This window comes from Muntiacus reevesi, chromosome 5, assembly GCF_963930625.1.
Source record: "Muntiacus reevesi chromosome 5, mMunRee1.1, whole genome shotgun sequence".
NCBI classification, from domain to species: Eukaryota; Metazoa; Chordata; class Mammalia; order Artiodactyla; family Cervidae; genus Muntiacus; species Muntiacus reevesi.
In genome coordinates, this window is record NC_089253.1 from 88,255,663 (window position 1) to 88,269,741 (window position 14,079).

The window sequence follows — 14,079 nt, forward strand, 5'->3', positions numbered from 1 at the left end:
TCTCAAAGGTAAAATCCTCTCTGTGTTTTTTTGTTAGGATTAAGCTAATTCCTTTCCCTATTCAGGGCTTCCCTTGTGGCTCAGCTGGTAAAAAATCCGCCTGCAATGCAGGAGACCTGGGTTTGATCCCTGGGTTGGGAAGATCCCCCGGAGAAGGGAAAGGCTGGCCACTCCAGTATTCTGGTCTAGGGAATTCCATGGACTGTATAGTCCATGGGGTCGCCAAGAGTCGGACACGACTGAGCGACTTTCACTTTCTCTATTCAATAAATAATTATCAAGCACCTACTTCAGAGGCTTCCCAGGTGGCTCAGTGGTAAAGAATCCTCCTGCCAAGCAGGAGACCCGGGTTAGATCCCTGGGTTGGGAAGATCCCCTGAAGGAGGGCATGGCAACCCACTCCAGTATTCTTGCCTGGGAAATCCCATGGACAGTGGAGCCTAGGGGCTGCAGTCCATAGGGTCTCAAAGGAGTCGGACATGACTGGGCAACTGAAGAACAACACTTCAGGTAATCACAAAGGGTCATAAAGGCTGTGCGCTGCCCAGGGGTGCCAGACCCAGGCCAGGCTGTTAACTCAGGGCTGCGTCTCCTCCAAGACGGAGTGTCCTTTGCTGACTGGCTGTACAGTTAAGTGGGTTGTGGTTCTAGCTAACTGTTAAGTGAAGATAATGCAACTTAACAGTACTTATTGAGCACCTACTGTGTGCCAAGCACCCTCATAAATTCTTGAAAGTGAAAGTCACTCAGTGCTGTCTGAGTCTTTGCGACCCCATGGACTTATACAGTCCATGGAATTCTCCAGGCCAGAGTACTGGAGTGGGTAGCCTTTTGATTCTCCAAGGGAATCTTCCCAACCAAGGGTTCGAACCCAGGTCTCTTGCATTGCAGGCGGATTCTTGACCCGCTGAGCCACTATAAATTCTTAGCCTTCATCCAATGTCAGTAAAGCTCTGGGCAGTGAAAAAAACAGCAGTAAGTAGTGCCTGTGATGGCACTGCTGACCCAGCAAGAGGTGTAGGCAAGAGCTGCCCAAGAAACCTGCATGCCTTACCCCCCAGCTGGTGACCAGGCCTCCAGAGGAAGCCAGCAGTACTGGAGGGCTGTTGGGATGTGGGGTCAGCAGTTCTTCCAGCGGTCTGTCCCAGGACCCTCATTCTTCGAAGTCTGGCAGCTAAAATGTCAACCCCTCTCTGTACCTTGGACAGAGCCACACAAGTTGCACCTTCTGCAGGCCAGAGGGAGGACCTCCCATGAAGTTGGCCATTTTCTCCCAGAAAACACAGGGCACATGTTGGGCTGGAATAACTTTTATTTGGCCACATGCAGCAGGGGTAGGACTAGAGCACAGCTCTCTTTCCAGCAGGAGGGAGAGGCGGGAATGTGGGCAGATGTGGTGGGGAGGTCCTGGGAATGGTAGTTCTGAGGGTAGGGTGGGGGCCTGGAATGCTCTCCAGGCTAAAGAGAGCGTGGTCTAGGCATGGAGCCAGACAGGTGGTTCTTGAAAACCCCTATCCTATTCATTCAGAGTTCACATATCCCAGTTCTCAGGGACCAGTCCTGGCACCGCCCCCCCCCCCCCCCCACCTGCCCTGGCTTCCCTGCACAGAATTCCAGGGGGGTCTTTTGGAGAGCCCTGCCTCCACTTAATACATGTGGCTTCTGGGGCTTCCCTGACTGAAGACTGTCTAGACCTGGCCAGGACCCCACCCCACTGGGCCTGACTATCTCAGACCAGGCCTGAGCCTCTGGGCCAAAGCCACCTCCCTGAGCAGGGGCACAGGGTGAGAGAGTTTGAGGGTGGTAGAGAAGGGGGCAGAGGATGGGCCAGCAGAACCCTCCTTCCACTCCTAGACCTGTCTGAGCTACATGGTCACCTCCCAGCACTTACTACATAGGGCAGTCACAGGCTTGCCAGAAGTCCTGACTGTCCCTGCTCTGGGGGTCCTCAAAGAAGACAGAAAATGGCCCAGGGAGAGAAGGTAGACACATAGATCTGGGTTACCAGCAGAACTTGGAGACCTTCCCTCAGAGGTGACTGGAGGAGGAGCCTGGGGGAACGACCTGTACCTCCCTAACTTCAGGGGCCCCATCATTCAGACTGAGACCCCTGGCAGAGAGCTAGCTACGCATAACATACAAAGGCCGCACAAACAAAGAGGCTCCACAAAGTGGCAACTGGGGAGCTGGGGGCAAAGATGAACTAGGAAGTCTGGGGGAGCCTGGCCTCCACCTCCCCTTCCCAAGCCCAGCCCTTCTCTGACAGCAGTTTTTCAGTTGGGATTAGGTGGCTGGGGGCTCGGGGGTGTCATGGCAGTGAGGGCCCGATGGTGATGCTGCTGTTGGTGACCCTCGGGCCGTACCAGCCGGCCCAGTAGTGAGTGTCCACGCCGCCGTGCTGAAACCAGATGTAGCGGACACCGGGCGGATAGTTGGAGAAAGTGTGGGAGACCTGGTGAAGGGGGTGCGGGCGGAAGGAAGGAGAGTGGTCAAGGGAGTTGACCCCGAGTGTGGCACTGCCTGAGGGGGTGAGGGGGCCAGGATGGGCTGAGGTCTTAGTGCTTGACCCAGAGTCAGGAGAATGGAATTTGAGTCCTTACTCTGATTTTGGGCAGACTACCTCCCTTGTCTTTGCCTCTATTTCCTCATCTGTAAAATGGAGCAAAATCCTGCCGGATCCACTCCATGGGATTATCTAAGTGCAGCTCAAAGGAACTGAAGGAAACTTTGCAAGCTGCCAAAGGATGTCCAGTCATCACTGAGAGCACATGTGGCTATTTAAGTTAAAATTAATTAATGTTAGATAAAATTAAAAATTTAGTTCCTCAGCTACACTACAAATGGGCTTTTACTAAGTTTTTAGTTGTTGCGGTGGCTCTGGGCTATCAAACTGGACAGGGCAGACAGACCATTTCTGTCACTGCAGAAAGTTCTACCAGAGAGCACTGGTCCAGATCAGGAGTTGGGAAACTGGTCTAGGGGCCCACTACCTGGTTTTATAAATAAAGTTTTATTGGAACACAGACATGCCCGTTTGCTAAAGCCGCTTTCATGACAATGGCAGAGCTGATGAGCTGAGTAGTTGAGACAGAGATAGTACAGCCAGCAAAGCTTAAACTATTTGTATCTGGTCTTTTAAGAAAAAGATCACTGAATTCTGACCTAAATAATAGTTATAACTGGTAGTAATTAGTAGTAGTCAACTTTTTTGAACATATATTTTCCAGCATCATTTCACTGAAGTCTTTTAGAGGTCAGAGCAGCCAAAGCCTAGGTCAGAAGCAGTGGAACTGGGATCTGAACCCAGGCCTGTGTGACTGCGGTCTCAGCCTTGGATAGTGTGCCCCTGTCCCCTTCCCGACTCACACACCTCCCTCCACTTGGCATCGCTCTTCTGCTGGATCATTGCTGGGTCTGGCTGGAAGGTCCCCAGAGGTGCGTGTGCTGACGACAGGAGCTGAACACACAGCTGGTACTTGGACCCGCAGTCTGGCCTGGCTGCAAACCTGCAGGCAGAGGGAGGGCCCATCAGGGCCTTGGAGATGGGGGGCAGGGTGGGGGTGGGGCACCTGAGTGGCAGGCCCCCCCCAAGCCCTCACCCCAGCCACTCACCAGTCCTTGACCTCGATATCTGGCCGTGTGGTGTCCATCAGCTCCTCCCAGTACCCTTCGGCCTTGAGATCCACCACCTGGGACTTGAGGCAGGTGCTGAGGGTGGGTGGAGGGGTGGGAGGGGCTGGGGCTCGCCACCAGGGCCCTCCAGGGTTAGGACTGCCCTTCCCAGAGCAGGAGAGGCCTCAAGGTGCAGTGACTTGGGTCCCTCCCCCCACCCCCCCCGCCCCATGCCCCGAGACCCCATGGATCTTACTAATAAGAAGTCACGAAGTATTTCTTGACCTGGTCATTGGGGAATTCCTTCCTCTGGTCTTTGGAGAGATCTTCCACCTTCCACTCATCACCTCCATTCACGTCCAGGCTCCAGAATTCAAAGCCCTCTGGCGGGAAAGCACAGTTCACATCAAAGGGAGGCCCCCTAGTGGTCAGCGCCCAAGCGCCCCTTGCTCCCAGCATCTCTCCCTGGATTTCAGCAGCTGCCCTCAAGCCCCTTAGCTGGGGAACCCTGCACATCCGGTGTGCCAGGCACCACCATGACTAACTTCTACTGGGAATCCTGACAGTGGGAATGACCAGACGACTAATGTTAGGGAATGCTCTGACACCAGGCAGATCTGGATCTAGTCCCAGCTCTACCAATACTGGACTCTGTGACCTTATGCAAGCTGCTTTCTCTCTCTGAGCCTTGGTTTCATCCTCTGTAAACTGGGGTCAGGAATGGAGACTGGTAAACTTTTTCCACAAAGTGTCAGGTTTTGTGGGCTACATATTGACTATCACATAAAACCTCAGAAATTCTTCTTAGATCCTGGGCCAGATTTGGCCTATGGACCATGGTATGTCAACTGCTGGTCAAGAACATAGCTGCTGGGGAGTCAAATGAGGAGGCATCTGAAAGCTCTGGACAGCTTCGGGTGGTTTTATTATTTCACTCCAGAATTTGACCACATAAAGGAGAATGAGGTTCTCATCCCATCCCAGCGTCTAAATTAATCAGTTACAACACAGCAACGGAAAGGGGGGCCTCTGGATGACCACAGAAGTCATGTTTCACCTGCTGTTGAAAAGAAGATTGGATCTCTCCCTCTTTCATGAGCAAAGTCCCCTTTGTCCTCTGGGACACTCCTAGTAGGCTTAATCCTGGAGTCTGGGAACCAGGCCAAGAAAATATGGTTCTGACTTCCGGGTCTTGTGTCCTGGCACAATTAGTTCCAACTGGCCAACATTCCTTCTCCTTAGAAAGGTCACTGGGGAAATAACCTTAAGAGTGGAATAAGAAATGCCACTCTTGGCTTCAGTTTTCCCATCTGAAAGATTGATGTCTAACAGCACCTACCTCTTAGGATTACTGTGAGAGGATGAAAGGCATTAAGCCCCATAAAGTGCCTGGCTGGCTCATAGTAAGTGCTTAATGAATGTTAGCTGACATCACAACAGTGTGTGTGTGTGTGTGGGGGGGGGGGATGTCAGAGCCAGTCAGCATCCCACCTTCAGCACATGGGTTATGCAGGAGGTTCCTGCGGAGGCTGCGGAGGAAGTAAAAGACCTTCCAGTCGGCCACGGGCTGGTCCCAGTCCTCGGTAATGAAACCCTCGCGCAGGCACTTGCGCTTCCAGAGGGTCACGAGGTCGATGAGGTCCCGCCAGAGGCTACAGACCAGGCGGCAGCGCAGCAGCAGCTGGCGGGCGGGCACGTGTGTGAACAACTCGAGTAGGATGTTCTCCGGCAGTTCGTTGATGTTCCCCACCGCCATGGCCCTCCTGTGGGCGTTGATAAGCTACACTGCAGACCTGGCCCCCTCCCGAGGACCAGGTACTCACAGCACGCCGTGGTGGAGGTTCTCCTCCCAGTTTTGCCACTGATTGTCTCAGGAAAGTCACCGGGCTTCTCTGAGCCTCAGTTTCCTGCTCTGTAAAATGGGGCCAGGAACAGTACTTACCTCCTGGAAAGGGTTCAAGGACCCCTCTCAGGAGAAGCTCAGTAAAAGGTGAGCTCTGGTTTTTTTACTGGCACCTCACAATAGCCCCTAAGGGAGGCGAAGGAGGCAGAAGAGGTGGCATCTGCCCGAGGACACACGGAAAGGAGCAGCGGAAAGGAGCCTGAGCCCTTTCTGAGTCTAGAGCCAGTCTTTTTCAATAGGCCAGTCTTTCGCCTGGAAATATGAACGCAAAGCTCCGCATCCTGTCTGGTACCTTCTCCTTCTCTCTCCCATCCTCAAAACAGAGGAGGGGAAAGCATAATTGTCATTGTCTCCGACCGACGTCCAAAGGGCTCAAGCCACTTTTCCGAGACCATGGAGGAAATGACCTGCCTGAGTGAGACTGGAGAAGCGGTAGGCGAGGACGAGTCGCCTTTCCTATACCCCCACCCCCATCCCCGTGGCTGGGCTCCAGGCCCAGGTGCCCTCGCGCGTCTTCGACTTCCCATCCCTCCTTGTGGCTTTCGAAGTCTAGGCCTGGACCCCCGCGCATCGATGACAACCCCAGTTGGGGTTTTTGCCCGCGCCGCCGCCCGAGGCCGCGCCGCGCAACCCCGCGGCCTGGGCCTTGTTCGCGCTGGGCCTCCCTCGGCGCACTGCGGCGGTGCCAGGAACCGCCGAGGCCCCCGATCCCCGCAACCCGCATCCTCTCCCCGGCGCTCCCCGCGTCTACTCCCACCGGTCACCTGCGCTCGGCCGCCGCTGTGCGATCCCGCTTGGCCGCCTGGGCTGAGCCTGCCTGGACCTGCAGTCGCGGTGGGTGGGGCCTCGTCTGCGCGGCCGACCAGGCCCCGCCCCGGGCCCGCGCCCGCGACCGGCTCCGGTCCCCGCCGCTTGGGGAGCACCAGGCTTGGGACGCGCCCCTCACCGATGTAGGAAAATTACCTGGGGTGGCGGGGGAGGGGTGGTGCCGGGAGGAGCTTCTGCCCTCTCGCTCCGCCTGGGCCGCGCACCCCGCACCCTCTGCGTGACCCAGACTCTACCCGCCCCCTCATCGGCTCCTCCAGCAGTCCACCCCAGGAGGGCTCTGGGAGACGCCCGAACTGGGCTCCCCCTCCTCCTGCATTAAAAAACAAAAACAAAACCCGACCTTTCCGGGCCTCCTGGGTCCGCCAAGAAACCGGGAGCCTCCGGCCTCTGGCCGATTGCTCCGGACTGCGGGGCGTCCCGGCGCGGGGCCAAACGCTGGGCGGGGGCGGAGGCGGGGGCCTTTAAAAGGCTCCGCCGGCCGGGACCCGACCCAGACGCGGGCAGCGCCTGGACTCGCCGCCGCCGCCTAGGGACTCGGACAGCCCCGCAGCGCTCCGAGTCCTCCTCCTCCTCTTGCGAACGCCCTCCGCAGCGATGGACGGAGACGGTGACCCAGGTAGCCGCCGCCACCGGATCCACTCGCTCAGTCCAGGAGGGGTGACCGGGGCAGGCGGGCGAGTGCTACGGAGAGGGGGCATCAGAGAGCGAGGGGGCCCCCCAGACCCAGAGCGGCAAACTTTCACCCAAGCAGAGCCCTTGAGACAGTCTTCAAGGAGCACAGCCTTCTGTCTGGTATCTTGATGTGCGGGAGGCCTTGAGAGATGACAGGCAAAGGGAGTACTCCTGGGTCCTATTTAATCCGCAGAGAGCATAGGAGTGATCCACGTTCCCTCCTCCTCCCGGCTTCCTGAGGGTCTGATTGGACCGGGGTCTGGGACCCATCTGCGATGGAAGAGGCCACAAGCCTTTTTATTCCATCAGCTTCTTGAACTTGCCAATTCTGGGCCATGAGTTGTCTGAATCCCCACGAATTTCTTGGGGTTACTGGCCGCTCCCCACCCTATCCAGGCCTTCCTCCTGGGATCCCTTGTCTGGAGGGGCTATCCTCATTTGGTTGGCTGGATGCCCAGTGGGCAACAGGCCAGTGGTGAGAGAGTTCAGGCATCAGCTCTAGCTGACGCTTTGAGCCCTCTGAGACTGCCCAGTCATCTTGTCTGGCACCAAAGACCCCCTCCTCGTCTCTAGGATTTCCCGCTGTGCCTGGAGGGGTTACTTGCTGAGTCAGGGTGGGAACAAGACCTGCCCACTCCCAGATTCCCTCACCCCTTTGTCATCAGGCACATCTGAGAGGCCATTGCCTGGGGGAGACAATGGGTAACAGTGATGCTCACTAGCGTGGCTGAGTCGCCCTGCCCCCACCTCTAGCCCTGAAAATGCTACCTCCTTCAGCTCTTGCTCCCAATCCATGGCCCCCTTGCCACACCTTTCATAGTACCCAGAATGGTTTCCTGCTTTTTCTCAGGGCCCAGCTATTCCCTGGACTCAAGGGCCCAATCCAAGTGAGTGAATAAGCCTCAGAGGCAGCTTCCAGGACCCAGATAATTTTCCGAAGGCAACAATGTGGGGAGTTGTATGTGCTCCAGAGGGGGTGGGGGGCCTGTAATCAGATCTGGGGCCTTGAGTGCCAGGCCTGGGGCCAGGAGAGGGGACTGGGCGAGGTGCACCTTTCTGGGGAGCATCAGGTGTCCACCAGGGCCAGGGCAGGGCAGGGCAGGGGAGGGGTAGAGAGGTGAGGACACTGGGCCCAGCTCCCCAGAGAGCTGTGGGCAGCAGGACAGGCAGGTGACATGGCTTCAGGGCAGGCATGTTCCTCTCCACCATCCCCACTGTTCTATGGTGTGACTTGGGAGAGGCCAGTAAGCCTCTCTGGGCCTCAGTTTTCTCCTGGCCAGAGGGGTGGGTAAAGCCCCATATCATAAAGATGTGGCCCAAAAAAAAAAAAAAAATTCTAATAATGAAAGGAACTGTGCTAACCAATAAGATTCACTGAATAAGATGTACTGAGGACTCCCTGTGTATGCTGAGCTCTGAAGAGGTAAACCCTGATTCGGCTCTCGGGGGTCTGACTGGGGTTTGGGGGTGGGGAATGCTGCATGTGAGGAGGTGAAGGACTGGCTGGCCAGGTCCTGGCAACCCCCAGCCTTGGGTCTGGGCCCTGCCTCTTCCTCCCCTGGTGCCTGGCCTGTTTCCACCCCTGCCTTGGCTTTCCAAGGCCGAGCCCTTAGGGAATCCTCCCTGCCCCCATCCTAGGTCTGAGAGCAGTGGCCTCCCCCATCACTCAGAGTGGCTCCATCTCCTCCCCACCATCTCCAGGGACACGGGGCACACAGTATCTGCTTATTCAAGGCTTGGATGGCCCAGCTGAGGCCAACCAGGATCCAAGAGACAGTTCAGCCCACAGCTCCTGACATGGGTCCCTCTCATAATTTAGAATGCCCTTGCCCACTCCTCAGCGAAGCTGATCATCAGTACCGTCTGAATGCCTTGGCGCACGGATTATTCCTATTTTATAGACAGGGAAGTTGAGGGCCAGGGATAGGAAAAGGAGTGAAGAAACCCTCCTTCCCAAGTACATAGTACACCTCCCTGTTTGACACACACATTGTCTTTTAAGGAGCCTCCCTCCCCGATCCCCACACCCCTGTTTCTTCTCCCTTCAGGCCTCAGGTCCCTGTGTCCCCTGTCTGAATACCAGCATTGTGACCTTTGGCAAGTCATTCCACACCTCTGAACCTGAGCATTTTCACCTGAAATCAAAATGATAACTCCCAACCCCACGAATCATTTTCTCAAGGCTGTGGTGTTTAAAGGCAGCTCTGGAGCCTGACGGTGTGCTCAGTTGCCTCAGTCATGTCTGATTCTTTTTGACCCCATGTGGCCAGGCTCCTCTGTCCATGGGATTCTTCAGGCAAGAATACTGGAGTGGGTTGCCATGCCCTTCTCCAGGGGATCTTCCTGACCCATGGATCGAACTCACATCTCTTGTATCTCCTGCATTGGCAGGTGGGTTCTTTACCACTAGCATCGCCTTGGAAGCCCCATTGCCTGGGTTCAAATCCAGGTTCCAGCCACTCATTTGCTGTGTGATCCTGGGTGGTTTCACCTTTCAGTGCCTCAGTTTCCTCATCAACAGAATGGGATGATAATACCGATAACCTTGAAGAGACACTATGATGATTTAAAGAGTAAATACAATTAAAATGCTTAGAATGAAATAGGGCCTAACTCTTGGCAGTGTTAGTCGCTCAATCACGTCCAACTCTGCGACCCCATGGACTGTAGCCCTCAAGGCTCCTCAGTCCATGGGATTCTCCAAGCAAGAATATTGGAACAGGTAACCATTCCTTTCTCCAGGGGATCTTCCCAACCCAGGAATCAAATCCAGGTCTTCTGCATTTCAGGCAGATTCTTTACCATTTGAACCATCAGGAAAGCCCAGCCCAATAAACAATAGCTGCTGACAGTGGGCAGGGGAGGGTGTCTGACGCCAAGCACTAGGGGTGAAGCAGTGAGTTGCCCAGACCCTGTTCTTGCCCTCATTCCCTCAGTCTAGTCCAAAGAAAGGTTTTTATAAACCATCACAGTCTTGGATAAGAGCTAGGAAGGACGGAACTCCCAACGGTGAGGTGAGAGGACTTTGTAATAGAGGAGGTCCAGGAGGGCTCCTTTGAGGAGGTGACTAGAGCAGAGATCTCAGAGGGCTGTTCAGAGGGATAAGGGACTTCCATGTGTCAAAATGTCATCAGTTATTGCTCTCGGCTCAGGTATGTGGTGTACTGGCCCTGCAGGGGAAACAGTTCTCTGAGGCCCCTCTTCAGTTCACCTGGGGCTGATCGGTGGCCATGGTCCCCTGGGCTTCCTCCACAAGGCCCTACTCTCTGGTCACGGAATCCGGCCCCAGTTGCAGACTGTCGGAGTGTGGGTGGAGGCGATGCCCTTCACATAGAGGTTGTGGGGCGCGGCGGGGGACAGTCGGGGGGAGTCTCAGCAGCACCCCCGCCCTGCCCACCCTCAGGGAGCGTGGGCCAGCCAGAGGAGGTAAGCCCGGAGGAGCAGCAGGAGGAGGCGTGCGCGGAGGAGGCGAGCGGCGGGGAGGAGCGGCCGGAGGAGGAGGGGGAGGAGGAGGCGGCGTACCTGGACGAGCTGCCGGAGCCGCTGCTGCTGCGTGTGCTGGCCGAGCTGCCGGCCGCCCAGCTGGTGCAGGCCTGCCGCCTGGTGTGCCTGCGCTGGAAGGAGCTGGTGGACGGCGCCCCCCTGTGGCTGCTCAAGTGCCAGCAGGAGGGGCTGGTGCCCCAGGACGGCCCCGAGGACGAGCGCGACCACTGGCAGCAGTTCTACTTCCTGAGCAAGAGGCGGCGCAACCTGCTGCGCAACCCGTGTGGGGAAGGTGAGAGGTCGCACCCTGTCTCCGTGGTCTTGGGAGCTCAGCTTCCCCTTCTATACAATGGGCCGTAACGAGGGCAGACTGCTTTGAGCGGTAGATGAGATAAAGTGCTTGGCACTGTGCCCAGCACAGAGTATCCCCAATACATACTGTAGTATTATCTTTCTGTCCTGCTCCCTGGGTTAGGTTTGGGCGGGGGGTGGGGGGGGGGTGGGGTGGGGCGGGGGGTTCGCTCTCTCTGGGGATCCTCCATCCCCGAGGACCTGGGGTAAGACAGGTCCCGCGGAAGACCCTCCCGAGAGCGTGAGAAAATCCGGGGGAAAACCAGGAAGTGCTCACTCTTCACCTCCACCACGCTCTGCCCAACGTTCAAGGACCACGTTTGCCCTTCCCCCACGATGGGGGCAAGAGCCAGCCCCACCACACCCTCGCAGGGACTGGGTGGCCAGCGTGGGGCTGTCGTGTTCCTACAGAGGACCTGGAGGGCTGGTGCGACGTGGAGCACGGTGGGGACGGCTGGAGGGTGGAGGAGCTGCCCGGAGACTGCGGGGTGGAATTCATCCACGATGAGAGCGTCAAGAAGTACTTCGCCTCTTCCTTCGAGTAAGGAGAAGGGGGACGGATGAGAAGGGGAGGGGAGGAGTCTCCACTCTATGCTAACCCCCAGTCTCCCAGGTGGTGTCGCAAAGCGCAGACCATTGATCTGCAGGCTGAGGGCTACTGGGAGGAGCTACTGGACACCACTCAGCCGGCCATCGTGGTGAAGGACTGGTGAGCGGCCGGGGGGCTAGGGGAGTGGGGTTGAGGACCAAGTGGAACCGGCTACCCCGCTTCAGGGACCCCTGCCTCCCAACTCTAGAGGCGGCGACCACAAGGGCCACGGGTTTTCAGGAGAAGGTGGAAAACCGCCTCCCCTCTTGAATTTTAAATGTTGACAAGCTTTTTTGGTTTTGTTTTTCAATATCCATCTGCGATCCAAACAAGAAGTTTCTCGGCAGGTTTGGTTTTGGTCCCAAGGTTCGGTCTAGCCCATCTGGGATTTAGTTCTTGGGTTCGGACCTTGAGCGAATCATTTTCTCTCTCCGGCCTCGGTTTCCTTATCTGTAAAATGGGGTCATTGGTAGTACCGGCCGGCAGGGTTAATTTCTATTAAGAGCTGGGCCCAGAGTACTGGCTCAGCAGGACTGAAGCCTGCCCCGGGCGCTCGCTCCCTCCCCTGGGATAGGTACTCGGGCCGCAGAGACGCCGGCTGCCTGTACGAGCTCACGGTGAAGCTGCTGTCGGAGCACGAGGACGTGCTGGCCGAGTTCAACAGCGGGCAGGTGGCAGTGCCGGCGGACAGCGACGATGGTGGCTGGATTGAGGTGAGCTCAGTGGCCCGAGGGCGGCGGGCTGGGCCTGGATGCAAGGGGCGGGGCTCGCCGAAACCCCGCCCACGGGGCTTGTGGGCGGGGCTAGCCTGCTCGGTGGGAGAGACCCGGAGGAGGGATGCTGCGCTGGAAAGTCCAGGGGTCTAGAGGAGGGTCAGGGCGCCGGGGTGGGGTGGCTGGGGGAGGCCCCAGGGCTCTGAGTCTGACCCTTCCCCAACTCCCCACCTCTAGATCTCCCACACCTTCACCGACTATGGGCCCGGCGTCCGCTTCGTCCGCTTCGAGCACGGGGGACAGGACTGCGTCTACTGGAAGGGCTGGTTCGGGGCCCGGGTGACCAACAGCAGCGTGTGGGTGGAGCCCTGAGTGACCTGTCCTCCAGCCTCTCCCAGCTGCCTTGGAGGGGCAGAGGCCCGGGATTAGATAGGCCTTAGTAGCATCCTCACCCTCCCCACCCCCACGCACTCCTCTCCGTCCCATATTCTAAGCCCAGCCCCCACATAGGGAGAGGGAGGTTTTGTTGGTATATATTTGCATCCAGAAAATAAGATGGGTGAGGGCGTGGGTCTACACTGGGCCGACCACTAAATCCCCTAGCACTTGTCCTCTAGCACAGTGCCTGCCACTGTGGGCGTTCAATAAATATTATGTGTCCCAGGAAGGAATGAATGAACAAACGGATGAATGAACCCCGCTCCCTTTGCTTAGTCTCTGTCTCTTGAGGGCCTCTGGCCCAGTCTGGAAAAATACTTGGTGGGGTTCCAGCTGCTCTGGTTTCCAGGGGCCCTTGGGCGGGTGCAGAGCCAGCTGGGCCTGGATCGGCGGAACAAAGGCTGGGATTGTGAGGCCAAGGATGGGGAGCTGGGCCTGGCGCCTGACTGACACCCAAACTGCCCAGAAGCCAGAACAGGGTGTGTGTGGGGGCTCCCTTCTTGGCCTTTCTTGATTCCCCTGCCCTGTTCCTTTCTGAAGGCAGGATGGTGAGTGAGGGCAGCACCTAGTCTAAGGTACCAGTTCTCCTGGACCCATGATTAGTGCCAGTGGCTCAAGGTGGGAGATTGTGGGGGGGGCGGTGGTGAGCAGGTGGGAGGCACAGGAAGGGTCAGCTTGGTGTCCCTCTTCAGTTCATACCCACTTCATGCTGCCTTCCTTGGCCTAGTATTGGATTAGACAGGAGTCATTAGCATCTGGTCTCATGGGTCATTTTCCAAGCCCTGCCCAGAGGCCAGCCCCTGGCACTGGTTCAAAGGGAGAGGTGGAGGGAAGGGTGCGTACCAGGCTCTGGGCCAGGAGCTCCTTTTCTGGCCTCCCCAGCACCTCTCAAACCCAGCCTCCTCCCCAGGACTCTCAGCTTGCTCAACTGAGGGTCTTGAGAAATCTGTTTTCTCCAGAAGGATGACCAATAAAATCTCCCTGCCCCTCCAGCTTTCCTTGATGTCACCTGCTGGGTCAGTGGGCTTGCAGAGTTTAAGCTGCAGCCTGCCTGCATTTGTTCTTTGGTTCATTTATTCACCCATGATTCCCGAAGCCCCAACCTGGGGCCAGGCCTAGTGCAGGGTCCTAAGGTTACAAGGTTGAGAAAGACACTCCTTGTCCCTGGAAAAGTCACTGCCTGGCCACATCAAGGATGGGGCATCTGGGGAAGGGCTATGTCCAGTCTAATGGTGGAGATATGCTCCCTGCTCTGGGAGCATCCTCAGTCAGATAGGGAAGACACATCCCTGAAAACTCCTAGTCTGAAGGTGCAGCCACAGCCCTCTGTCCCATGAATACCTTTGGCCCTTTCTAGAGGATTTCACAGTCCAGTGGGAAAGGCATTGTTCACACGCACCTGAGTTGCCAGCCAGACAGGGTAAGCGATGCCTTATCTTGGGGACCCAGTTTGCTGAGGAGCCATGAAGGAAGAGGGTTACCCCTTGAGC

At 56.9% G+C, this 14,079-nt stretch overlaps 2 protein-coding genes across 5 annotated transcripts; one reads left to right on the forward strand and one right to left on the reverse strand.

Annotated features, from left to right (window-relative positions):
• Window positions 1-24: 24 nt before the first annotated feature.
• LOC136168376 (F-box only protein 44) lies at window positions 25-6,749 on the reverse strand. 4 transcript variants are annotated; one of them, XM_065935761.1, is made up of 6 exons: window positions 6,684-6,749; window positions 5,104-5,375; window positions 3,869-3,995; window positions 3,613-3,708; window positions 3,371-3,506; window positions 25-2,452 (listed from the first exon to the last, which is right to left on the reverse strand). In XM_065935761.1, the coding sequence occupies exons 2-6, from the start codon at window positions 5,366-5,368 to the stop codon at window positions 2,309-2,311; spliced, it is 768 nt and encodes a 255-aa protein (XP_065791833.1). In that variant the 5' UTR covers window positions 5,369-5,375; window positions 6,684-6,749; the 3' UTR covers window positions 25-2,308. The 4 variants fall into 4 exon arrangements, with proteins under 4 accessions (XP_065791833.1, XP_065791832.1, XP_065791831.1 ...); XM_065935760.1 differs by lacking the exon at window positions 6,684-6,749 and adding an exon at window positions 6,280-6,667 and having other exon boundaries at window positions 3,613-3,695; window positions 3,898-3,995; window positions 5,104-5,524; XM_065935759.1 differs by lacking the exon at window positions 6,684-6,749 and adding an exon at window positions 6,280-6,665.
• A 50-nt stretch (window positions 6,750-6,799) lies between these two features.
• Window positions 6,800-13,510, forward strand: FBXO2 (F-box protein 2). Its single transcript, XM_065935750.1, has 6 exons — window positions 6,800-6,959; window positions 10,419-10,790; window positions 11,261-11,390; window positions 11,463-11,558; window positions 12,013-12,151; window positions 12,389-13,510. The coding sequence occupies exons 1-6, from the start codon at window positions 6,938-6,940 to the stop codon at window positions 12,521-12,523; spliced, it is 894 nt and encodes a 297-aa protein (XP_065791822.1). The 5' UTR covers window positions 6,800-6,937; the 3' UTR covers window positions 12,524-13,510.
• Window positions 13,511-14,079: the final 569 nt, after the last annotated feature.

Coding starts and splice junctions, on each gene's coding strand:
- LOC136168376 (XM_065935761.1), bottom strand. CDS start 5,368: ATGGCGGTGGGGAACATCAACGAACTGCCGGAGAACATCCTACTCGAG. Junction 3,709..3,868: donor TACTTCGTGACTTCTTATTA/GTAAGATCCATG, acceptor ACCCACCCTCAG/CACCTGCCTCAAGTCCCAGG. Junction 3,507..3,612: donor GATATCGAGGTCAAGGACTG/GTGAGTGGCTGG, acceptor CTCTGCCTGCAG/GTTTGCAGCCAGGCCAGACT.
- FBXO2 (XM_065935750.1), top strand. CDS start 6,938: ATGGACGGAGACGGTGACCCAG. Junction 10,791..11,260: donor GCGCAACCCGTGTGGGGAAG/GTGAGAGGTCGC, acceptor GTGTTCCTACAG/AGGACCTGGAGGGCTGGTGC. Junction 12,152..12,388: donor ACGATGGTGGCTGGATTGAG/GTGAGCTCAGTG, acceptor CCCCACCTCTAG/ATCTCCCACACCTTCACCGA.